Here is a 26,344-nt window from a genome sequence, read left to right on the forward strand (position 1 = left end):
TTGTGTGTATTTATGCACATACATCATAAGATATATTAAATGAAAATAATAATTTTCCCCCAAGGAATAAAACACTTTAAAAGCTTATATAATTATTTCTGGCTTTGTGCAAGAGTAAACTGCTAATTGCGCCCATGAAATGTCGGCATCCATTCAATATCACATCAACTATTGTCCACTCACAGACAGATCAGAAAAATGACGTCATATCCTTTCATCGTTCCACAGCCACATCCAGTACAGTCACGGGGAAATACCGCTCCACGGCTCGCAATTTCCAAACACTTATTGTACACGCCGACTGAAAAGACGTGGAAAGCGCGGGAATTTTACTCCCTACCTGGATGCAGCACGATCTGAGCGAGGTTATCAAACACAAATTGTGTTGCATTTGATTTTGAAACCAACTCGGAAGGAAACTCGACCTATATCCGATACAACAACTATTGTTTTGTTGTGATTGAGATAGAAAGGGCAGCGGGAGAATATTTATTTCGAGATTACAGATCAGTGACTGATATAGAATTTACAGTATCGCGGGATCGGAAGGCTATATTTCATCGTCAGCTTGATTTACATGAATTTATTGGACAGGGGTAATGTGAATCGTAACTTTGGAGGAATCAGAAGAACATTTTGAAGGTATATAGCTGTCACAATGAGAACTCTTGAGAGAAAGAAGAAAATTTGCCGGAAGGAATCTCTTTTAAATACGTCTGGGCTTGTAAGTATTTTAAAGTCATATTTTTATTTGTCTCACAAGTTCTGAATGTTATTGTAGTCATTCAGTTATTTGATTTCTACACTTCAATATAATAGCCTGCTTAAAAATTTTATTTGATATAGGAGCCTGCCGAGATCAAAAAGTCTTTGGTCCTTTACGACGGTCCTTTATCATTTTCCAACTCTCTCTCTCTATATATAGACAATTCACCGTATAGTTTTATGTTGCAATACTACTGTATATAATCTTATATATCAAAGAAAATAACTCTGTCATTTTCTATGATAATTATATGCACTGTACTTAAAATGTTTTCTATGCTTTTGATTATTATTCTATATTTTCGTTGGAAAAGAGAAAAATAAACGAAAATACATTTGAAACTGAGAAGTTATTTCGATGATAAAAGTTTTGCAACAAATAGAAATAGTTATTTCGGGTAATTGAACCCTTGGTGCCTCTTTTCTTTTCTTTTTTTTGGGGGGGGGGGGGGGGGTTAACAACTGACAAGCAAACGCAAAATCATGAAAATTCTGTCTGATGAACACGTCCGTAGGCTCGATTTCGTATTTATCCAGTCGTTAGTTTGGCCAGGGGCACTCTGAGACATGTGAAATAAATCGAATATTGCATTATTTCACGTTGTTTCCATCTGAAATATCCACTTCACAGGATCATGTTATACTGCATGTAAACAGGTAAACAACCTTTTAAGGGTTATTTTATAAGTGACATTAATCCACCAATTACTGTTTGTTAAAAGATTCCCGATTTGTTGCAAGGCCTATTGTCCTGGGGAGCGTTTCATGAAAGGACTTGTCGGACGTTCTATCCGACAAGTCCTGTTTTATCCGACAGTTACTATAGTAACAGTGCTTCTCAAATCTCAACCAATCAGAATCCAGGAAAGTTTCAGATAAAAATATGGTGAAACGAAAATATTGATGAACGCCCCCTGTACATGTGCAAAGTGGTTACTTTGGATATCGGTCGGTATATATGTTATTGACGAGCATTCTCCTCAAAATTAAAGTAAAATTCTTTTTTTTGGTATGTGTTTCGGATAGGTTTATGTGGAAATACAACCCAATGGATAATATATGAAAATATTGCATACTTTATACCAAAGGGCGATGTCACTCGTTGGTCATTTCAGTGACGAAAAACTAATTCTTGTGTATGCCGATATCGACAAACCTCTCTCCGACTCCATGTTCACCTGTTAACGCCCACACCTCAATTAGTAAACAAGATTACCAAAATGTAGACCCTATAACATGATTAACCCACCCGCTGCCGTGAGAGAGGAAGGAGGGGGGGGGGGGGTGTCATCACCGAGTTGACAGTTGTCCTTTTTAACCCATGCGATGTGAGTCAGGACATCTACTACACGACCCTACAATAATTTATGTCCGTTGTGGTAGTCAGTGGGTTACCTGCCGAAGATCGCCCTTACCTGGTGGAGGTAAATCACTCGTCGGATATTGTTTAGGGGTTGGTTGTTTTCAGGATGCGTGAATCATAAGGTGAAAAGTGAGGCCTGATTAGCGCTTTGTAACCCCAGTCTCCTGTTATCATAGTAGACGTCGAGGGATAGACATCCCCCAAAACACACCTCACCTGTCTTCAGTGAAAGTCGGTCTCCTGCAGGTGATCGTCCTGCAGTAGCCACTCAGGGGCCCGTTTCATCAAGAACTTACGATTATGATATTTTTATCACCCATACCATAGCTTGATTTTAATTGGTATAGCTGATCCATGTTACCATCGTGATTACCATAATGTAAAATATCATAATCGAAATGCAATCGTGGTTATTATGATATATATATATATGTTGGTATAAATCAGGACTATATTTATACTAGTGAAACAATAATCAAATCGAAATACCCTCTTTTGTCATTTTAAACTCAAAGTCAAGCAAGCAAACAAACCAAATCTTTTTATGATTTCTGGTTTAAACAAAGCATTCGTTCAAATCAATTTCTCAAATCTAATTCATACTCTATCCGGTACTCGATACAAAGGAAGCCTCCGATATTTGAATATGCATACATGCGAAGGTCGATGTCGATGTTCCTCACAACTCCATCTTATTTTTTTTTAATCCCAACCTTTCATTCACCCCGATTTCACCGGTCGTCCTTCTCTCGTGCCCCCCCCCCCCCTCCCCTCTCCCTCTAATATTATTTAAGCCCATCTCCCACTCTATGCGATCCGGTGCGACGTGATTTTTTTTCTCGAGAAATCGCATTTTGCATTAAATATGAAAGTTCCAAAAGTAAACTTATTTTATTTAAAGTATGGCATATTGTTAAGAAAACTAAAATCATATTTTTACTTTCCGGCAAGCCCTATAATAGTCGGAGTCCAAATCGGCTTCAAGTCGCAACCGATGATGACGTCATTACGATTTGGAATTAAATTTGTTTTTATTCATCCAGGGAGGCTCTAACTAGACTGAATTTCGATTTCAGTAGTCCTACCACTATTTTGAACTCTGATCTGTAATATTTTATTAATTGGAATGTCTATATCAAATGTTATCATAATTAATTTGAAATTCGGATCGCAATTAATCGGATAATGTGATACGGGCTTTAAGGACATGCTCATGAAATATACTTAGTAGTTATACTTGCTTGGGATGAGGTTGATCACTTTGTAACGAAAAAAAAGCTGATAATTGATATTTAAAGAGAGGTGCACCATAATCATAGCCTATCAAAATCATATATGTTTTTTTTTATACAAAATTGAGGCAAATGCATTATCATTAAGAACAATAGATGAATTAGCATGAATAAATCTATAATAAACGCATATTAGATAAATGAATAAATAAAGAAATAAAGTAACAGCAAAACAAAAACATAATTGAATAGACTTTACACACAACTTGATGGTTACATTTTGCTTCATATAATGCGGCCAACACAATGTCTCTCTGAAATCTTGAACACAGCTCAAGCAGTGAGTTGCCAAGAATCGGAAATCGTGTTTTGAAACGTGAAAACATTGATTTTATAGGCAGTTAAACTGAAATCGAAAGATGATAATGTGTTTCGTAACATTTCCAAAAGGGACTGATCGCAAACGAAATTTTTGTAGGAGATAGCAACATGTTTTATGTTGCTATCTCGCACAAACATTAATACGTTCTACCATACCCTTCATAGAAAGCCAGAACATTGGTGGAGATTAAACATTGGATAAGACGAAGGGATTAAGTTGTATAATTTCACTGCCAAAGAACGAATCCTCACAAGAAAACTTGACCTCAAAAATTTTCGAGTATCTGACGTCATTTCCTGACTTGACGCATTAATTAATCATTTTACTCTTACAGATTTAGACAACATCTAGTGCTTAAGACGTTTCCATAGATATTTCTATACATTCGTATTGTGTAATACATGTTGTTGTCGATGAATCAAAATAAATATTTAGGTATTGTACCTTTTGTTTATTACCTTGCAGTTATGATATTGCAACGAATTTATACAATGTGATTATTTTGAATTATTTTCTGTGGAAATGAATTCATATGAATCTTGAATCATAAAGACTACAACTTCGCTTGTAAAGAGCTCGAAACGGTTTGTTACCCCCCCCCCAAAAAAAAAAAAAATAAATAAATAAAATAAAGAAAAAAATAAACAACACAACGCCATTTAGCAATTATTACCGATTATGTATTACATTTTTTTAATGGTGTTATGAATAACAGCGAATGGTGATTTTGGCTATCACGTTCATGAATATAATTATGTCGAATATTTTTCATCATTTTTATGTTGTCAAGATTCAGATAATGATACCGAAAAAGTACACGCCCTATAAAATCCGGTTTTAGGTGTACCTGTTTTTTCACTAACTAGTTTTTGCTCAAAATTCAATCAACAAAAGCATGTGATCGGTGTACTAGGTTTATAAGACCTTGTAACTTTGATCCAATCAAAATGTTGACCATGGGAACGTAAACCAAGATATAATAATCATCAGAAGTTGGGTTTTGAATCACTTTCGATATTATAACAGGTTATTCAAGTTCATGAGTACACATATTTGACTGGAAAAGGAACGCCATCTAGAAAATAAGACTATCAAACACTTGTTGCTATAATATATATTATGGTAGTAGTAGTAGAAGTAGTTGTTGTTGTTGTAGAAGTAGGAGCAGAAGTAGTAGTGTAGCAGCAGCAGCAGCAGCAGTAGTAGTAGTAGTAGTAGTATAGTAGTAGTAGTAGTAGTAGTAGTAATAGTAGTAGTAGTAGTAGTAGTAGTAGTAATAGTAGTAATAGTAGTAGTAGTATAGTAGCAGTAGAAATATTGGTGTGGAAGGAGTTCTGTAGAGGAAATGAAGTAAATATCAAACATTTTTGTGAGCAGCCAATATTTTCATTAATACTTTTCACGCTTTTGTAATATGATATTTCCATGGCAACTATTACTCCTTACAATCACTCTTTATCCGAGTGAAATCTGGGTTTTGCTATTTGTGTACAAGTTCATGAAGTTACTGTTTGAGTCTTGAAGGCCGATATTCACGCTGTCATGACATGCTGTTACTTGGGTGGAAGGTGTAATTAATGAGCCTTATTGAAACATTAACGTGCCTTAGAGAAAGAAGGATAAATATAATCGTATAATTGTATCCTAATCATAGCAATCGGTCTGACAGACAACAGAATACATGTCCAATTTTACATTGCCTAAGTCAAGGAACTATTACTCATCGAGACTTAACCCCTCCTGCACCATCTTATTTGAAAACAGTTGTCTTATTTCCAGACCTTTCAGAAGGATATCTCTTAATGCCCCACCCTCTGTTTTCAATGAATTGTGAGATGTTAATATTTGTTGTATCTTATTTCGCAAAACGTCAAATGTCCCCTGTATTTCCAAACCACTGTCATGTGATAAGTTCAGTTGTTGTTTCTCTTATATCATATATTCTGATCGGTGATAAGTTAAAACGTCAGTCACTTAATTAAATCCGAAATGATAATATCTAATAGTGCATTGTTCATATTGTGGCGAGTAAAAAGTATATAATCTGCATTCCTATTATTTTTGCACTGTTTGTAAAAATTGATTCTGAAAAAAAAAAACATTTGGATATCCCAATTCCACGATTTCGAGTATTGGTTTTGAAATTTTAAGTATGAACAGACTTTTTTACGTTTGTTTAAAATTTCTTTCATTTTTTTATATAGTCAATATATTTATAACGGATTATATTCCAACTAAAATAGTGTATCTGCAAAATGCAATACATTCCATGAACTGTGGCATATAATTTACTTATTTTTTTATTGAATCGAAAGTTCAATAGAATCAGATCACGTGTTTCCTGTTGTAAAAAAAAATGATATGAAAATACGAAAAGAATGCAGTGAAATGCCCTTTCACTATGTTACCAGTCAACGAAACGAAAGACCTTCATGCCCATCCTCCCTTCCTCTTGCAATCATCCGGGCGCTCACCTCTCATCAACTAAAAAAAATGTGATGGCAATTCACTTATTACTCACACATGCTATTTTGCAATGGTCATCTTTGGGTAGTCTATACGAGGAATACTACTACTACTACTACTACTACTACTACTACTACTACTACTACTACTACTACTATACTAATAATAATAATAATAAAAAGATAATAACAATGATATCAATTATAATATCAATAATAGTATCAAAAATACTAATGATAATAATGGTAATAACAGCAATAATGATAATCATCATCAACATAATGATAATAATAATGATTATGATAATAATTTTGAAAAAAAAAACCCGATCATTTCTGTTCAATCAATAAAAAATTAATGGCAGCATGATCATTCATGATGTACGGAGTGGTCTCCAATCGGTTGTATTCAAAATGTGAAGGTGAAAAATACGTAAAATAAACAGAATGTCATATACCAACACAACAGTCAGCTTGGGGTAAAATACTTTTGTGCGCCCCCAATCCGCGCTTGGTATTTTGTTTTTATTATTGAAACCTCTTATATGCTATATATCGCGCGCAATAATTTTGTTTTTAATGAAAGTGAAACTGTAGTTTTTTCCAGTGCCAACTCTCAAATGAAACTGCCATTAAAATAATTATACTCAATTATACAAATGTTACGAGCAGAAATAAATTATTTGTAATACCCAGACTGGCTGTAAATAGATACATCGCAACAATGTAATTGATAAGTGGATTTGATGATATTCGATCTTTTTCTGTTGTGCTATGTTTAGCCAGCATTGTGATACGAGTCATGTGAGCTGATAATTTCCCTGTTCATAGAACAAAAGGTTGCACATATAGAATCATACAAGTCATGCTTAAAAATGTTTATAATTGATTCGAATATAAAATTTATCTAGCACGAAGCCATTATGGTGTATATATTTAGAAAAATCCTCGTTTCACGAATCAATTGATTTTGGTGTTTTATCTGAATAGTGACTTGGATTTCTTGTTTTTCTCCTTTCATTCTTTGAAAATAATGGAACAACAGCTCACAGAGGAAACGTTACAGGACAGACTGATTAAAACAGACGAAAGGGAAAATTTCAAGAGGTAAGTGGAGTGTTCTTAGAATGTCATAGAAAATAATGGACAATTTTTTGACATGGAAATTTGATTATGCTCTTCTTTACCTTTTCGGTTTTAATATAGATTGCACAAACTATGTACAACATATTGCACGAAGCCGCTTAATGATACACAATTTAGGAGTTCAGTTCCATTATGCTTATTGAACCAGGTGATTGAACCATCTGTACTACATCATGGGTATAGACACATTTTCATGGTCAGTTACCATGGTATAAGAAATATTTCAGTCTCGCTGTTCCACTCAAAGAAAGAACGGGGGATAATCGTCCCTTAAAATGGCCTAGAAAGTGACATAATTTTTAAAAAGTGTGGAGAACGCAGTCACTTAATTGCTATTTCTAGTCTTTTCCAACCTCGCTGTCTGTGTTATGTTTTTTTTTTAGTGTATAGAGCATAATATATTATATCGCCCGATATCACAACTTATTTGGCCTGTGTTCTTAGTCAAAAGAAAAAAAAATCGGGGACTTTGGCCAGTGATGACAAAAAAGAACAATGATGGATTAATTCAAGCTTCTTTTAAAAGTGAACGCAGAGAAAAGAGAAAGATGGTGCCTCACAGACAAAGAATTACTCGATCCATTAATTAAGCATAATTAATCGGTCATGCTCTTCTAAAGGGATACATTTTAGGGTCGACATGGTTAGCATGGTTTGGAAGTGTCAAACCTCGACCCAATATAGAAATGAATGAAAGATGAATATAATATTTACGAATAATGAGACATATGTAAGAAAGAGAGAGCAAGGCGCTCAGAGAACGGATAGGAGGAAGAGAGAGGTCGAAGAAGGAGGAGGAAAAGGTGGAGAAGAAAAAGGAGAAGAAGAAGATAAAGAAGAAGAGAGAAAGAAGAAGAAATAGAAGAATTCAGATTATGAATGACGTATTTGAAGAATAGCGGTCCTTATGACATTCCCTTTCTGTTGTATGGCCTGCGTTCCTTATGACTAGCGGGCTACATCATTATAACTCAAACAAAGTAATAATGATGAACTAGAGATTACGATTTACCAGCTTGCAATTTGGGAAACAGAACATGTCATTTGTTTTAATTGTATGGCGTGAAATGCTGCCCACCTCTTCAAAATTACGTAAATAGGTTTATAAATGTCGAGCAGAAAAAGAACAATATACAATTAATGCAAATTCATTGTTCTGTTCCTATCCTTGCAAACGAATGAAATCATAATCCTTTTTATAATCGCTTCTTTATTGTTGCATTTTTCCATTGTAATGATTCGTCACAACAGGGGAATCTCATTTTTTGAAACATCACTGAAATCATGGTATTTATAAACCTGTGATACATTTCTATTTATTAAGAGATAAAGAGATAACGTCTTATCGTAATTTAACTAGAAGGTATAGATAAAGACTCTCATGCAGAATATTACATAATCAATGTTCGATGAATAAAAGACACCTGTCTATGTCTTCATCAACACATATATAGCTCCTGTTATAATTGACATATTTCTTGTAAACGTCTTAAGAAACCGCATGAATGTTTTTTTTTTTTTTTTTTTTTTACTTGTTCATGGTTAAACAGTGGGGTTAATACGCCTATGATTACTTGTAGTTTGGTTAACCGCCATGTTTTAATTAGAAATGGAAAGGAAATGGGTGGAAATAGGCGGGTTGATAAGTGTGAGTGAACGAAGAAGAGAATGACAGATGTACAGAACCTTTCTTCTAAATGTGGGTTGGTATACTAAACCAATCATAAATGGCTATTTCCTGCATTTTCTAATGAAGCAGGGAAAGAAGAAGCCGAGGACGAAATGGAACAAGAAGAAGGAGAAGAAGCTGGAGGAGGAGGAGATGATGAAGAAGAGAGTGAGGGAGAGGGAGAGTTTAAAAGCAAAAGAAGGCAAGAAAGAGAGATAAGAAAGAAATAAAGAGAAGCATCGTCAAAAAAGAGGCATCGTCACCCCATCAGGTCTAGATGAGCAAATGTTAAGGTTACTTTGTAAGACGACTTTAAAAAATCTTTTGTCATGTATTCTGGGGTCATATTAAGGCAACCGCGGACCCAGGATTTCATTTTTGGAGGGGGCGGTATATGCACGCGAAGCTTGCTCCCTGGGGTGTGGTACAGGGAGAGTGAGTTTCCCCTCCCGCGCGAAGCGCGAAGCTTTTGGTGTTTCATAAATTAAAATAAAAAGGAGCCATCTCTCTTGTCTCTAGTACCTATATCAGCTCCAATTCAGTTGACGATTTGAACCTTGTTTTCAAAAGTGATTGTGAACGCACAAAAACAGAAATACAATGGAGGAAAATAAAATACTATAACCCCGCGCGAAGCGCGGGAGCTAAAGCGTTTTTCAATTTTTTCAATGGAAAGGGTCCCGAGAAAAGGGTATTCTCAAAGATATATTGAATACTTCTCTTGGAAAGATGAGAATTGATTACAAACAATTAAGCGACAGTGCATATCTTTAACTCGCAAAACAGAGGAGAAGAAATATATTTGTCGAGAGGAAGATATTCCTTACGCGCAGAGCAATGAAACTGAAATTTCAAAGGGCGGACGTTTCATCAAATGCGGGTATCTTGTACCCCATCGGCTCTAATTCAATTGATTTTCTAAGATTATTGAACTTCATTACAAGGAAAATAGTGCGCAAAAAATTGAAACTTCTTTGATTTATTGAAATTATATTAACAAGGATACCTAATTTCTTTGACTTATCTTGAAGCGCTTAATTTTGAATCAAAGACACTTAAGTGTCATTCAAAATTGAAACTGAGGGCGCAAAACAGGACAGGAGATGAATGTGCAGGGAAATGACATGAAATTTAATAGAACTTGATAAATATATTGTACTCTTTTATTCAATACGACACGAATTTTATACATTCCTCTTTTTAAATTAGGAACCTGTTTTCCAAAATATGGTTGTTTGGTAATGAGCTGAAAAGCTGCGGGAGAAGTTGACTTTATGGAGGTGACGGCAGAAACTGATATAAAGATTTTACCCGCCAAGAGCCGACTCGACCAGAAAATGCGCGATAAAAAAAAGGATAACTTCACATACTTCGGCCTAACCTTACTCTAAATCCATGCCCTAATGTATACATTTGGACTTTAATGGCAAGAAACACATGCTGAGGTGGAAAATAGGGTTAGAGAAAGGAGAACTTCAATATTGTCATTTAATCGCGCGCGCGCGGAAGCAAAATTCATATAAAAATATTAGAGCAAGAATGAAGGAGTTTCTCTTTTGAGAAAAAAAAGATAAAAAAGGAAAAAAACACACAAAGCTACCTTTCTTCCCTTTCCTCCCTTCCCTTTTCTCCTCTCTTTTTCTTCTTTTTTTTCTTTTGGGGACTTTTATTTTTTTTTTTTTGGGGGGGGGCGACCGCCCCTGGCTACGCGCCTGTCATAAGGCTGGATGTCAAAATTATGCTTCAAAGATTATTATTGATCCCTTGTTTGTTCAAAGAGCGTTATCAAGGCCTGACATCTCACTCCAAATCCTCCTTAACATCTTCGATTTTTTTTTAAGCGGAAGTTAATTGGTAACCATCACTCAAGAAATCCCTCCCCCAAATAGTTTCTATCTTCAGCCTTGGGAATGATACATCTCGTCTGAACCCAAGCTCCCTGTCTCAAAGGTTTACCTGTCATATACTCAACCCGACCTCAATCTTTGTCCTATTGATAGACTTTTTTGTAAATCTGTAGTTAGGAGACACTCTGTATTCCTCCCTTGTTGGGATAGAGATGGTTGATTCTGGATCATCCCATTGAGTCCTTGTGGTTTGGGAATACAATCACATCATCAAGGAAAGATAGGACAGTCCCAGTGTGCAGGAGTGTCTATTAGACTCATCCCAAAATCCGAAATATCATAAGTTCACACTGAAAGCTACTAAAATATCAGATTGTAGTCTTTTCCTCTCTCCAAGTCCACACATATTATGAATTACCCTTAAGCATTATATGTCTGGGACAATACAGTACGACCCATTAATTTTGTCCTAAATGATGTCCATGACCAGATGGTGTTGTTGTCCCTTACTATCTCATCACGAATCTTATATAGTATATGTTGCATGAATCCATTGTTTTGTAACAACAAGGGTTTTGAAAAAAAGAGAGTATTCAAAACTTTCTCTCCGTGTGAACGTGGACCTATACTAAAACAATTTGTCTTGTAATTGTATTTTACTGTATCTTCTTCGACTTCTAATAAGAAAACTTTGACGGAGATGGACCGTAGTTCTCATTGTCCCCCTGTTCCCAGCTGTTTTCCGAACAAAGACAGACAGAAAAAAAAACACTGTCCAATACATAAATGTGAGACTAACAGCATACATATGGCATATTCTACAATTTTACAAGATTTCAGAATATCATTTGTCTGCCTGTGTCATCATTCTCTAACAGAGTTTTTTTTTAATTAAAGTTAGTTGGAAATTGTAGTATTCATCATAATATGGGGGGGGGGGCATTGGCACTTATACGAGAAATGGAAATTGGTAACACCCAAAACGGGTCCTCTTCCGATGAAAAGGGCACACTTACAGTACACGTTCGTGAGGGGGCCTGAGTAAAAAGGCCACCTTGACTATTAACAGTCAATTTGACCTATTGTAAATTCAAAAATATAAATTTGTATCGATCCTTCATCTGTTCTATTTTCATCACGAATGGTGCAGCTACATCTTCTTTCCATCGAATATGGAAATGAAATGCTAACTCATTCGTGCTGCTCTCAAACTCCCTTAGGAATAATTTCAGGGATTTGGTTTATGAATGATTCATGCATCAAATCGAAAGACTGTTCTCTTCCTTCGCCTGCAATCGTGACTATTTTGGATGTGACTGCAATAATTAATTTCTCAAGTCATATACCTCAGTCACATCTCCTCTACGGCGGCCGTACATCGAGTCGAAAACAGCCGTTTCAACATTTTTTTATAACCAGATACATATAGTTGGTTATATAAAAATGAATAAAACGGCTGTTGTCGACTCGCCTTGCGGCCGCTGTATAGGGGAAATGTGACTGAAGTATAAAGCGTTGTAGTCAGAGACGTATGGTGTGTTAATCACAGACCTTGATATACATGCGTGCAAATTGAAGGCATGCGTTCACATTTCACTGTTAGGCCAGGTCGTGATGATAGACTCCTATCATGTCTGTGTCCTTGGGGGATTTGTCACTTTTTATTTAATTTTACTGGGATTAATAACCGGGTTTGTACTCATAAATATAGATAATAATGGTAACATTTTAAAATGATTATGATGGTAATAATGAAAATAAAAATGATAATGATTATGATGATGATAATGATAATAGTAATAATGATGATAATAATAATATAAGTTATGTAATAATTATTTATGATGATGATATTAAAAAAAGATAATAATGATGATGCTAATAATGATAATAACTGTAAGGTATAATAAAACAATATCATTGAGATATAATGGAAAAACCCCCCCCCCCCCGAAGAATATCAATATTAAAACTAGTGGAGAGATCACGTAATGTATTTCGTTTTTAAACAAAAGTGATGCTACGAGAATTAATAATTACCATAATGAAAGTAAGAAAATGCCCAATCATATCAACATCTTTTCCAGTCACCAGCATTAGTTGACCTTGTAGTAGCAGCGATCGAACCATGGAACAGATAGTACATTTGGTGTGTAGCTGATAAATCATGTTAGGTGTTTATCTGGTACATTTGGAATAGATCCATCACGGTGTCAATTATCTATATGGAAGATCAGTATAACACCAGACACACAAAGACAAACGATTCGCCTGGTAATATTTCACGATCATAACAATTACTGATTGTATCATGCAAAGCAGGGTATTTATGCGTTTCACTCATGTCAATCATTATGAAGTTGTTCAGGTAGTGTCAGTGGCGTCGAGTGACATGAAAATGTGAAGGGATGTGTTTGGATACCATTCGCTCTTTCCGAAAAGTTTCGAAAAAGTGAAGCGATTGAGCCAAACATAGACATTTAAGAATATTTTGCCAAAGCTTTGGAAGTCTACTGGTCATAAACAAAGAAATTTAATGATAATCATAATAATAATGCTAAAAAAATTGAGTACATTTATTTAAAAAAAATAGATTTAATGAAATATTTAGGGGTCTCCAGCCCCAAGCCCCACCAGTATTGACCAATGGTGTGGTGCGGAACAGTATATAGCTATAGCCCAAAGAATTTGAAATGTAGTTGTCAACATCACATTTCCTTGCTTTCTGTTGAATTTCATTGAATATCCGGTCGATTCATGATATATGTTTTCTATACATCATGTACATGATCTATGGCAAAGTAAATGACTGGTTGATTGGAAGATGTTGTCCATGCTCCATAACCGTAATAACCGCTCGCTTCGCTTGCTTGCATTTTCATTGCAATAGTAAAACGTACAAAACACCCATCTTGTCATGCCTGTTACCTCATTTTGCCCCTGCAGACAGGATTCTGATTTTCCAGCTCTTGTAGTTAACAAAGCAGTCTGATCAAGGTAACTTCAAGTTTCGATTTTATCTGAATTTGAAATCTGGAGGGACGCGTGTGTACACTGAATAAATTTGACTAGGAAATTATAAGTCATGAATAATGTCTTTCTGTTTCCCATTAAGACATCCGTCGGATTTCTTGTTTGTTCTTTTCCAATTTTCCTTTGAGCTGTTGTATATAGATGACTAATAATTCCCACCTACAACAGTCGTTCAGATGTTATGACTGTAGGCCTAAACAGGAATAATACTAAAAAGTAAAAAGAGAATGTTCGATATTATTTTCTTACGACTGCCAGTAATACTTCTTTTCATACATTCAGTACACTAAACATTTTATAAAAATAAATAAATGATAAATACATTGTTAATAGATGAAATGACAAATAAATAAATAAATTGACAAAATAGATAAATAGGTTAATGATATAAAAGTAACTGAAATAAATAATGAATAATTTTTTAATATGAATAAAGTAATGTATTTATAAATAAATCAATGAAAAAATGAATGAATGAATAAATCAATCAATTCATGTAGATAAACAAACATAGATAAATAAATGGATGGATGGATGAAAACAAATCGATTATTATACAAAGAAATTATATACAAATAATGAATAAATATTTAGTATATAATTTAATAAATATGTGACTTTTCTCATTCATGAATAAATAAAAAATCAATAAAAATAAAAATTACAGATAAAAAAAATATTCATGTAAAGATTACATGAAAGTAATACGAGAAAGCAGTTGTGGCTTCCTTCACATCTTTGATTCATTCTGCATACAAAGACAGAGGGTGAAACCACGCCCTTTATTTACGTCGAGGGTATACACCCTGACACCTCGTGGATGGGACCTCTTATTACTGGACATGGGTGAATCTCAGCAGGTTGCCCTGGCCTCGGAAGGGCACATTTTCCGTTACTATTATCTGCCCCCGTTGGGTATTCCGCCTTACCTGACGTTAACCCCTCCAATCTCCCTCTTCGGGATCTTATACTGGAAACAGGTTCACGCCAATGGCAAGAGTGCATCCTTGTATTCTGAATGACAAAATACATGCTCGACAATATAACGAATGATTTGACGTAGTGGAAAGTAATTCAAAGTAAGGGCAGACCGTAGGCCCATATGAAAAAAAAAATCAATAAACTAAACCAATATTTTTTATTATATATCTGGTTTTCTGGCTCAATAATGACTTCGACTTTTAGCAGTTTGTACAGAAGAAGAAAAGGAAGGAGAGACGAAGAAGAAGGAGAAAGAAAAGGGGAAGGAGAAGAAGAAGAAAAAAGAAGAAAAGGGAAAAAGAAGGGGAACAGGAAGAAGACAAAGTGGAAGAAGAAAAGATGGAGAAGAAGAAGAAGGTGAAATGAGATCACAAATTTTACCGCTAAATTAATAACTGGTTGAGAGAGAAACAGAAAAAAAGGGAATAAGATCAATTGAAGACAGCGACCATATTACGGTCATAATAAAAAGCAGGTGTTGCCAAATTACAAACGGGCCACATCCGTCCGAACAGGCTGGAGATCCATTGATTGATCTCGTTGTAGACTTAAATATATTGGCTGCCTTCCCCGTATATTACATCATTGCTCATCCCAATGTATATTATTTTCTTGTATTTTGTATAATTTATATAATGTCGGAAAGCAAACCAGTTATATACGGGTACAAGTGTGATAAAGAGAGAGGGAGATCATTGTACAGTTCCTGTAAACAAGTTCATATAAGCCTCACATAAATCATAAAGTGATTAGAAATTACCTGCTGAAGTGACAGACACAACACTATAGAGTTTACAATTACGGCCTCTCTAGGAAAGTAATGCGACAACGTTATTTTCCCCCAATATTTTGATCATCATGATGGGTCAAAAGAAAATTTTATTACGACGCATTCCTTTTATATCTTCAATTCGTTCCTTTTTTCTGTTAATTCCAGGAGAACGATCATCGTCGAAAAGGAAGCAGGGACGTTTGGATTTGAGCTTCAGACCTATGCCATACATCACAAAGGAAGAAATGAATTAGAGCTATGTACCTATGTATGCGACGTTCATCCCGATGGCCCAGCATACCTTGCCGGAATGAGAGCAGGTAGGTATAGATACCAAGGGGGGTTCACATCAGGATTGATTTTAAAATGTCTATATGACAGACCCATTGCAATTTTATATCTTGGTGAGAATCATTTGTCTATTGATGCAAATTTAAATATTGCCAACTCTCTTATCAAATGGTGTATAATGCAAACCATGTAATGACATACTTCACGTTCCTACTGGTGTCCCACAAGGTTCTATTGGTGGACCATTTTCACCGCCGCAACTGGTCCAAATATTTAATACGATGGAATGGAATATTTATACTGATTAATGTATTAGTAATAGATCGAATTATATCGTCAAGGCAATAAGAGTTGCTGTATGAAAGCGTATTGATATTGTTCTAAACATAATTCTATACATATCAAACATTAAATTCTCAACATTTAATTTTTAATCATGTTAATGCTAGATTATACGTTTAGTAACCCGTACATACATGTATTCAATTTTAATTGTTATAGTAATACCATCTCATGTCATTATTCTAGACATATTCCACTTTGAAATGAAACATATCACATCGTTTTCATCTGACATAACTTACTTGTTGCGTTGAATATCAATGTTCATCGATATGATTGTGTTCAACAACAGGATTTGTTACTGACAGCATACTTAGGGAGTTTTCTCATCACTTTCACTTTATTCACATACTCTTTGTATCCGAGAAAATGTCAACGTAAGGGAAAGAATACATTGTATTCATGTTTTTTTTGCGAGTGTTCCATTTTGTTGGAACATTTCGCACCAAGGACCAAACTGAATCATCCTCATGCTCGGATAGCCAACTTCCTGTAATATAACTCTTCATGCCTCGACTAATCTTTTGTCATGACACAGTTACCATGGTAACCACAATGAGTTGTAATCAAACGCGACAGCTACTGTCTGTCCTATAGAATATATCGAACCCGCCCAAATCAAATGAGTATATAGGCCTATCAAGTGACGCGAAATCGACTTCCATGTTGATTTCCACGCTGTTTGGTCCATAATTTACAAATTATTACTGATTTTGTATGTTGGCAAAATCGATATTTATTTCTGATTATTGATTTTGAACTGTTGAATTTCTTAATGGCCATCGAAAGGGGAATCAAACATTTCATTTTTTAGAAGATATTTTCAAGGAAGGTATCAGAGAGACGCTTCCCTATTTAGAAACATCTTTTCGAAAATGTCGTGTACAGTAATAGTCACATCCAATGATCTTCAACCTATCTGCTTTCAAAACCACTTAAACTTTCATCATCTTCCGAGAATGATTAAGCGAAAAGAGTGGTTCGTTTAAAGATAATCTCTAAGAAAAAGGTGGACGTTGAGAATATGATGGAGACGGTAAGGGCTTAATGATATGGGTCATCTTTATCGTCTTCAGACGGATATTGGACGATTTACAGGTCATTGGACCACTGCAAAATTAGGGACTGAGTTTCTCCCCCACATGTGCTGTTAAACAATAATTAGTCACTCCTCGCTCACTGCAAGAGAATCTTCTTCATCGATTATTGATCTGGTAAAGATAAAATGTGAGGAGAATAAGGCGAGACATGCAAGGACAACTTAGCACGAGAGAATTCGTCAGATTTTAATTGCTTGTAAAAGTTTTTTAAGTGCAGAAGAATCACGGCATATTTTCTTACTGTGAAGGAGACTGAAGCTTTAGGCTTTGTCCTATCCAACTCACATGCATCAAGAATACACTTTACCCTATACCCACATCTGAAAAAGTGACTGTGACAACAGTTTTATCACACTTTACAAGCACGCCCCATAGTGATGTTGAAACGAAAACCTTTTGCTTTAAAATTATTTATATAAACTAATTGATTAAATGCAGAGATCTTAAGGAAGCATGATGATATAAGAATAAGAATATGCAGCAAAAATTTCGAAGTTCACCCATGCACGAGATGTACATGCAGAACAAGATCTGTTTAAAACATCAAAAAGAAAAAGACTCAAACTACAAAGAAACTCTTTTGGGGGAAATAACGGCTTCAAATTCCGACAGTTTAGGAAAAATCAACCATTTTTTATATGAATCAGTGAGATATAAATGCATCATCATGGATAAGTAAATGTTCTTATGTTCTAAATATAAGTGATGGCCGAATCAGGGAGAAATGAACCAGTCCTTCATGACACTATTGCATTTGAGCTTCTGCTGACGGAGAATCTTGCCTGTTGACTGGGTTGGCCTATGGTTACATAAAGGATGCATTCGTTTCTTCGTTGACCAAAGCTCCGTTTGATAATTCTTTTCTCATTAGATGAAGTGCAAATCTTTGTTTGAATGTTAAAAAATAACAATCATTCGTTGGCAAGACACTCGACTCCTTATGATATTCCCATCCTAACAAAAATAAAGCTCTCGAAGGTAGGTGGTGACGACGCCCTTGCCTATAATAGGTCAGTGAATGCTTGTTGATTCTTTCGAGGCATCGCTCCCAGGACTTCCGAATGAAGGAAAACTGGCATCCAGATTGTGTCTACTCTTGCTGGCGGGTAACATTCGTGTAGGAAGATTGCAAGACTTCATAGGTTACCGACGTTCAGCTCATAGATGAATATAAGACGCAATGCATGATCCCGGCGCATGATGTTTGGCGCGGTGTTTGCCTCGCTTGGAGAAGTTCGGGCAATCTGGAACATGCTGGTTAAAATTATACTTGCGTGACAAGAGGGGTTCCTTAATATAATCATAAATTGGTAATAAATTATTACAGTTAGTCTAAATGGGTAATTTAGGAAATAGGAATGAATAGAGGGGAAGGGAGAGAGGGACGAACTGAAGGAGAAAGGAAGATAGTAGAAGGTGAAATCCTAATGTATGCATGCCATCAGATAACATTGATGAAGACAAGTGAAAGGAAAGGCACGGATACTTATGAGAAAGACTACAGACTATTCTTCCTCATGTCTTGAACTCCCTAAAAATGAAACGAAAAGCTGGAAGAGATGAAGGCAAGAACTTGGTTATAAGGAGTTAATTTTGGTCTGGATGACACAGAATCCGATGTTAGTGAATTACTGCTTCCTTCTTCACAAGCACTTTGAGCCATCTCTTACCATTCATTGACAGAATTGGGTTAGACGAATTGGAAATATGTTCCCAGCCTATCATTCAGAAAACGTATGGAACATCCCATCACGAAATGAAGATAGGCCTAAAGATCATCAGCAATTTTCCTGATCTTGTCCAGGTATGGGCACTTCCGTATCACATCATTACTTCCTGTCCATCTCAGTTACTGCTTATCAAAGTTACATGTTACTTGTTCCGGATTTCCACTAATATTTGACCAACATTTCGAATGATGACGCAAAAGTTCCTTCAAGTGCAACTGGCCAAGATCCAAGTTTTTATTGCTTTCGTTGTGTCAAAGACATCTTGATGAACTCTTTAGCAGTGAATGTTTGCTTAACAAATAACATTCCCTCGTTAAGCCAGCTTGTGTGGTCTTGGCTAATATATTGTTAAGTAGAAATTGACCATGACGTTACATTAAGGCGCAAGTGCGTTGATTCAAACATCGATAGTTTGCATTGTCATGTTTTCGAAGTACAAAGAGTATATGTCGGAGTCTTGTATCCATGGCCCTGCTGGGGTTCTGTGTGTGTTATTTTCCATAGGCAGCATCCCCCAGAAATCTGGAAGGTATGATAAATGACAGAATTGGAATGAAAATGAACGACGTTTTGTAGGAAACCCCTGCCGAGAATATAAATACATATATATATATATATATATATGCATATATCCATGCATAATCATATGTGTGTGGGTGTGTTTGAGGGGTACCCATGCATGTGTGTGTGTGTATATAAAAATAATGAAAAACTCAATTGTGCCTCCCCAACCTATGAGGAGAGATTTCAGCATCCCAACTGAAAAAAAAATCGTTCGCAGGGCCCTGTTTGTATTTAAGAAAAAATAACCTAATTGACACCAAAAAGATTATATGCCCCTCTCTACAAATTATGATATTTACAAGTATGAATAACTTGGAGGATACGGAAAGCAACGTATACAGTTCAAACCCAAGTTGCAGTGTTGTCCTATATTTTTCTTCTGATAATTGAAAATATATTCATGATGGTAAGGCCATATCGGGTTAACTGTCTGGTCTTTATAAATGTGGATGCTGCGGAGTGATGGTGCGAGTCCATGCTAAAAATTATGACATTGTATGACAAAAATAGTCCGATTGCATCTTTCCTCATAGCTTAAATAATTTATGTTAATTTACGATAACGGGTCCCTCGAGCCATTAGGGGTCAACTTGTCCCGAACATGAACTCTATTTCGTATCATTGCACATTCTGGAGAACATTAATTCTTCTGATATTTCCTCTTCTGATGGCTTGGAGATTCCGTGAAAAAAAATTATAACGGAATAACTGAGTATGGTCTTTAGAGAAGTTATACATCTGCCTCTAATATCATGAACATATTCCATATCGTGAGGAAGCTTCTCGGTCTCTATCATGGATACTATACCATCGTGAGAGTGATTAGGAATTTATATGTCTCCAATAAACGAGGAATGGTCCATACGGAAGTGTTCAATGAGGAACACGATTTAGCAGTCTGATTCATGGTCCGCTACTCCAGTATTCATCGTTCTTGATTTGATTTGATTTGACAGCTACAGAAGGATGCTCTCATCTAACTTTATCCTTCTTTATCTCTTACTTTTAGTTCTCTTTTGTACCTATTTCCCCCTTGCCGTCCTCTTGGCCCCACCCCTTACACACTATCCCTTGATAGATATAAATACCGTGTTAACATAATCTTCTAAATATGAATGTATTATATTGCTAGATGAGTCTCTCACTGTATGTGCCATTTTATAAAGCTGTTCGTTTTTGTGGTGTATTGTATCTATGTAGGGTTAACACCTAGAACGTGTACCAATCGTGCGTAAATTCATGCGCTACTTTTTAAAGAAAAACTTCATGAAACAGCAACAAGGGCTTCGGTGATTAAAACAAACACAATTGAATTGATTGAAACACGTCAGCATTCCCACAGTTAAACGTATTTCACGAGAAAAGTAAGCAACGCGAACGTCAAGCGAAGCACCACAACTGTTTTCATGGTCATCAATTTATTTCGCAGCGATTCCTCAATTCTCATATGCTGCTTCACATTTCTTCTTCTTACTTTTTAATGTTAATTTTCTTGATATCGTAAAAGTCTATATATATTCTATAATAATGAAACGAAATATGTATTATGTATGATCTATATACACAGATTTCCATTTTGAATTTACTTTGTTGCCCTTCTCAATTTTTTCTGTTTCAGGTGACATCATTCTGTCGGTGAATGGTATATGTGTTGAAAGATCTTCGCATGAGATGATCGTCCATCTTATTACTGTTTCTCCAAATTCTCTAAGGTAAAATTTCGACCCGTTTTTTTTCCAAAAATAACCCAATGACTTGACAATAACTCCTTGTTAATTATTGCTACTTTCCTGTGAAATATAAAAAAAAAGGATGAAATTCATGTGGTGCGTTGATCATTTTGCTTCTGACATATATGTTGTACAAAATACAACTGGTGTTGTAAAAATAGTAAGAATCACTGGCGTTTCATTACTAATTACTGACCCCCCCCCCTTCCAATTGAGAGCCATAGTCATTTTATCTATGCCGCTCTTACAAAAGTGCCCCCTGAAATTGAGAACTTTTTATGCTTGTCAAATTGTACGTGGACGAAATTACCTTTAACAATTTCGGTGAAAACATTTTTTTGCATGTCAAATTCTTCTCGGAAAATGTGCCCCCCGCCCCTTTGTAAAATCCTGAATCCGCCCCTGGTTACATATCATTTACAACAATGCTCTGATGATTTCACATTACAATGTGTTCATCTTGGGATGAATACATTCGATGTAAAATCAGTGCTTGGGGTCATGTTTCGTCCTCATCATCCTTTTACGAAGATGTCATTTGGGCTTCCTGTGAAAGATTTTTTCGCGCCAAATTGGCAGAGTATAAAATAAGGAAATGATCGTCTGCTCAGCCGATGTTGTCAGCGTTTATTTAATGTTACCAGCTGAACATTGATTCAATGCCTCGCTCCGATGCGATTGTAATATTAAATCAAACATTATCGTATGTAAATATGTCTGCTTTTAACTATTGCAAAGAAATGTGAAATAAGAATATAATAAAATGAATTATGATGGATATTATTTTAATACCAATTCACCTAATTATCACGAAATTGGAATGAATATAAAACAATAATGATAAAGAAAATACGACTGCACAGAAATTGCCAAGAAGTGAGCTCACGTTCGATAAGAAAAATCAACAGATTTCAAGTGGTGACTTCAATGGTGAAATTAAATAAACATGTTGCAGGACTCTGCCTTTTAAATGCCTTAAAGATGGCGATAAGAAGGATATTGAATAAAATCAAATAAAAATAAATATCAAGTTAAAAAACATCCTAAAAGTAAAACTGAAAATAACAGAGAATCAAACAAAACAGAAGCAACACAATTCGATTGATTAAGCCTTTGATGACAAACATGAATAAGTTTGTTCTCTCTTGTATTGTTTGTAGCTTTAACTTTCTTGGCGGGAAAACCCGCTATTTTTTGCGGAATCATCCCTGTGCTGTCTGTGTTAATCGGATGAACACATGGTGAAGGTCGATCTGTCTGCTATACAATATCGTGAACCTTTTCCGATTTGAATCACGAGAAACAAGTGTACTTCTTGAAAGGGGTTGTGGATTGGGTGTGGCCGAGGAAGAGGTTTATATTCCACGAAGAGTCTATAGATAATATCATCATAAAACATCCTTCCTGATTGTTTTATAGAATTATTTTGCAAAAGAATCACGAAATTGGCATCATTCTTTAGTTTTGCAAGCTTGAGAGCCACGAAATCATGTAGTATTTAGAGTGAGGAAACAATCTGTGAAATTAATGCGTTTGGGAAGAGGTGGTTTTAACCTACAAAGCGATAAAGACGTATTCCATTGATAAATCATGGCGATAAGTCATTTCTTGATCGCCTGTCGAGGTGCATGATTTTATGTTATAATACTCTTCAATTACATTTTTTCTTTAGATTGGTACTTCTCTTCGAAGACTGTGTGAAGAAAGTGGAACACAACAAAAAGCTCGTCAAATTAAAGGTACGGTAAAATCCTATGAAATATGTATTTTAATTGAATATAGAGTGTTTATTAAAGCGTCTTAATTTAAAGCCAAGATTTCCAAACATCTATTGTCTATAAGGCTGCATGCATTACCATCTTTGGTCTGAAAGAACATGATTTGGCATGTGCCAGGTCGCAAATGCATTTAATTAAATTGTGTAGGTGTATTTTTCATCAGCATTAAAAATAATATTTTATGTATCATTGTGAAAAGAAAGTGCCAAAGTTCGCAAATGTGCCGTAAATGTGCCCCTTTGGAAGTGAAGACATTTTTTTTTTTTTGGGGGGGGCTTTTTAAACTTTTTTCTTTGGTTGAAAATCTTTTTTTTTGCTTGTCAAAATTTTCCTAGGGAAAATGTGCCCCCCCTTGGAAAATCCTGAATCCGCTCCTGCATAACACTGTAATACCAAGAGCATCCTGGCAAATAATTTGTAGTCTAAATCAATCCCAATTCTTACAATTGAAAATTTGCGATTGATTTCCCATGATCTGCTTTTTTGCAAAAAAAAAAAATGGTGAAATTCTTAAAGGTCAAGTCCACCCCAGAAAATTGTTAATCTGGATCGAGAAAGAAAAATCAAGCAAGAAGAACGCTGAAAATTTCATCAAAATCGGGTGTAAAATAAGAAAGTTTTGACATTAATAATTATGTTGCGCTTATTTCTCACAAAACAGTCATATGCACAACTCAGCAATATACAAATGAGAGAGCCGATGATGTCCTTCACTCACTATTTCTTTTGTTTTTTTTAATTGTTCGAATTGTATAATATTTCAATTTTTACAGATTTGACAATAAGGACCAATATGACGTAACAATAAAACTGTTGAAATAATGATAATTTCATATATTCAGGGAGGAATGAAATTTTGTTTCACATGACAAGGAGGAGAAATTAGATTTTTTCATATATTAAAGTACAAAAAAATAGTGAGTGGGTAACGTCATTAATCTGCTCATTTGCATACCAATCAGGATGTGCATATAACTGTTTTGTGAAATTAAGCGAAACTTTAAAACTTTCTTATTTTACGTCCGATTTTGATGAAATTTTCAGTGTTTATGCTTGTTGGACTTTTCTCCTTTTATTCAAGTTGACTCTTAGTTGCGGTGGATTTGTCCTTTAACCAGATCCATAAATATGGCAACACTTTGGTACAAAATTACTTTTAATTGCAATTTACAAGAGTGGCACATTTTTTTTTGGGGGGGGGGTATAACATAGTATTAAAACGGGAATTTACTATGCGGGTTTCGTAAATCCTGATTTTTTCCCCTATTTTTTTGCGTCTCAAATCATTTGTTATTAACTGGGAAGGAAGTTAAAAGAGGAAAGTTTACATGAATTTTACAAATCAAGCCAAACGGGAAACATTTGAAGGTAAAGGAACCTGGTAAAAAAAAACAGACATGTGACCCAGGTTTCGATGTTATAGACATCGTTAAAAAAGAAAGCAGAACTCACTGCATCGGATATTTATTTCATTTTATATGACATGTTTTAAGAGATAAAACAAATACTTATTACATACATACATAAAAGGTACTTATATAGCGCTTTACCAATCATATGATCAAAGTGCTTTACAATTAACAACCAATAATAATGATAATAATAATTACCCAGCACAAACCAACTATCCCTTACCGATTGTCATTGTATTTATTTCTGTTGATCTACCTTTCATTCTATCAATCAATCTGTTTATATAGCAATATATCTATCTATCTATCTATATATATCTGTCTGTCTATCTATCTATCTATCTATCTATCTTTACATAGATTTATATACCTGTCTGTCTATCTATTATCTTTGTTGCTACAGAGAATGTTGTATGATAAAAAGCTAGCATATCGCGCCCTCCAAGCCCAAGAGAAACGAGTGATGCTAGGATTGGCGAGATATGAACTCAATAGCATGACATCACTAGCCTCGGATGACAGCGGTTTCTATTCATCACCGGGATCATCCCAGCTCAGCAGCAAGTCACAGTCGATGAGCTCCATCAGTTCAGGAGGGTTCAATTTATCACAGATTCCTGGCAACGAGAGTCTAGAACAAATTGCTCTGTTGGACGTCTAATAAGTTTTTTTAAATGGACACGACTGACTTTGCTCAAATATGAACTAATAGTTGACAATCCGATGAAAAACCAAAGGTGACCGTCATAAGAATGAAAGTTTCATGAACTTTTGTGTTTAGAAGTCTAATCGTAGTGAATACGACTTAGAAGAATGGGCGTACGATAATGCCCGCTCCTTACCATGCATGCATGGGTAGAGTTCTCAACATCAGACCTCCTATTGGCATGATTATTCTTTGATGAGAAAAATTCAACATTTTTCGAGGAACACGCCCCCTCCCCTCCCCAGATCGCCTCCTCATCGCAATGAGTCTGTTTTGGTTTACGCAAAAGGGGTGATCTAATTTCTGACCCTATAAAAGCACTCTCTCAAATTATAATGCTGTAGAGTGAATACATGTTTTTTTATATGTTGACAAGAAATGTGTCCTCACAAAATTTGCTCCCCCCACCAAAAAAAAAAACCGCTGGTAACATCTTACCAGAACTTTCAAAGTTGGTTATTATGTTTACTACATTGTTCGTCTTATATATTTGACATGTTTGAAGGGTATTGAAATAAAGATGTACATAATCATTTCCTTATTCGATGATTTTCATATCCTTTTGCCATGTTGTGGAAGTGTGGGAGCGTCGAGATCGTCAACAACAACATGAAGAAGAAGAAAAAAAAAACTCTAAAGGTGTTGTCATTATTATTACGTGATTTGTGCAATATAGATATTTCAGTAAGTCACTTTTTCATGAGTTTCGAATTTATATCTGCAAGCGTTCTTGCCTGTTCAGTATTTTATTTAGATCAACTGAATGTCTACATGCAGTTCTAATTATATTCGCATTAAAAAAAATTATATTTAACTTGAAGTTCACATTATATGAACCGGTGTGTTGGCTCAGTTGGTAGAGCGTCCGTCTCACAACCGGGAGGTCGGGGGTTCAAACCCCGGCCGCGTCAGACCAAAAGACGTTAAAAGATGGGAGTTGCTGCTACCCTGTTTGGCGTTCAACAATAAAAGGGAAAGAGCCTCGTCGATCTGGCGCTGCACAGCGGCTGCCGGGCCCACGATCAATTGGGCAAAG

General features: G+C 35.5%; 2 protein-coding genes across 2 annotated transcripts in view; one reads left to right on the top strand and one right to left on the bottom strand.

Moving 5' to 3' along the window:
- The first annotated feature begins 237 nt into the window (after window positions 1–237).
- LOC121425073 (protein TAMALIN-like) lies at window positions 238–26,217 on the top strand. Its single transcript, XM_041621037.1, has 6 exons — window positions 238–724; window positions 7,253–7,314; window positions 15,821–15,975; window positions 21,301–21,394; window positions 23,085–23,151; window positions 25,006–26,217. Exons 1-6 carry the CDS (start codon window positions 659–661, stop codon window positions 25,261–25,263), a joined length of 702 nt encoding a protein of 233 aa, XP_041476971.1. The 5' UTR covers window positions 238–658; the 3' UTR covers window positions 25,264–26,217.
- Window positions 16,662–26,344, bottom strand: part of LOC121425059 (retinol dehydrogenase 11-like) — a 31,108-nt gene continuing 21,425 nt past the window's right edge. The window contains exon 5 of the mRNA XM_041621025.1: window positions 16,662–19,640. Within this exon, the coding sequence (XP_041476959.1) occupies window positions 19,610–19,640 (31 nt within the window). The 3' untranslated portion in view covers window positions 16,662–19,609. The remainder of the gene's footprint in view (window positions 19,641–26,344) is intronic.

The sequence above is a fragment of the Lytechinus variegatus genome, chromosome 1 (assembly GCF_018143015.1).
Source record: "Lytechinus variegatus isolate NC3 chromosome 1, Lvar_3.0, whole genome shotgun sequence".
Classification (NCBI taxonomy): domain Eukaryota; kingdom Metazoa; phylum Echinodermata; class Echinoidea; order Temnopleuroida; family Toxopneustidae; genus Lytechinus; species Lytechinus variegatus.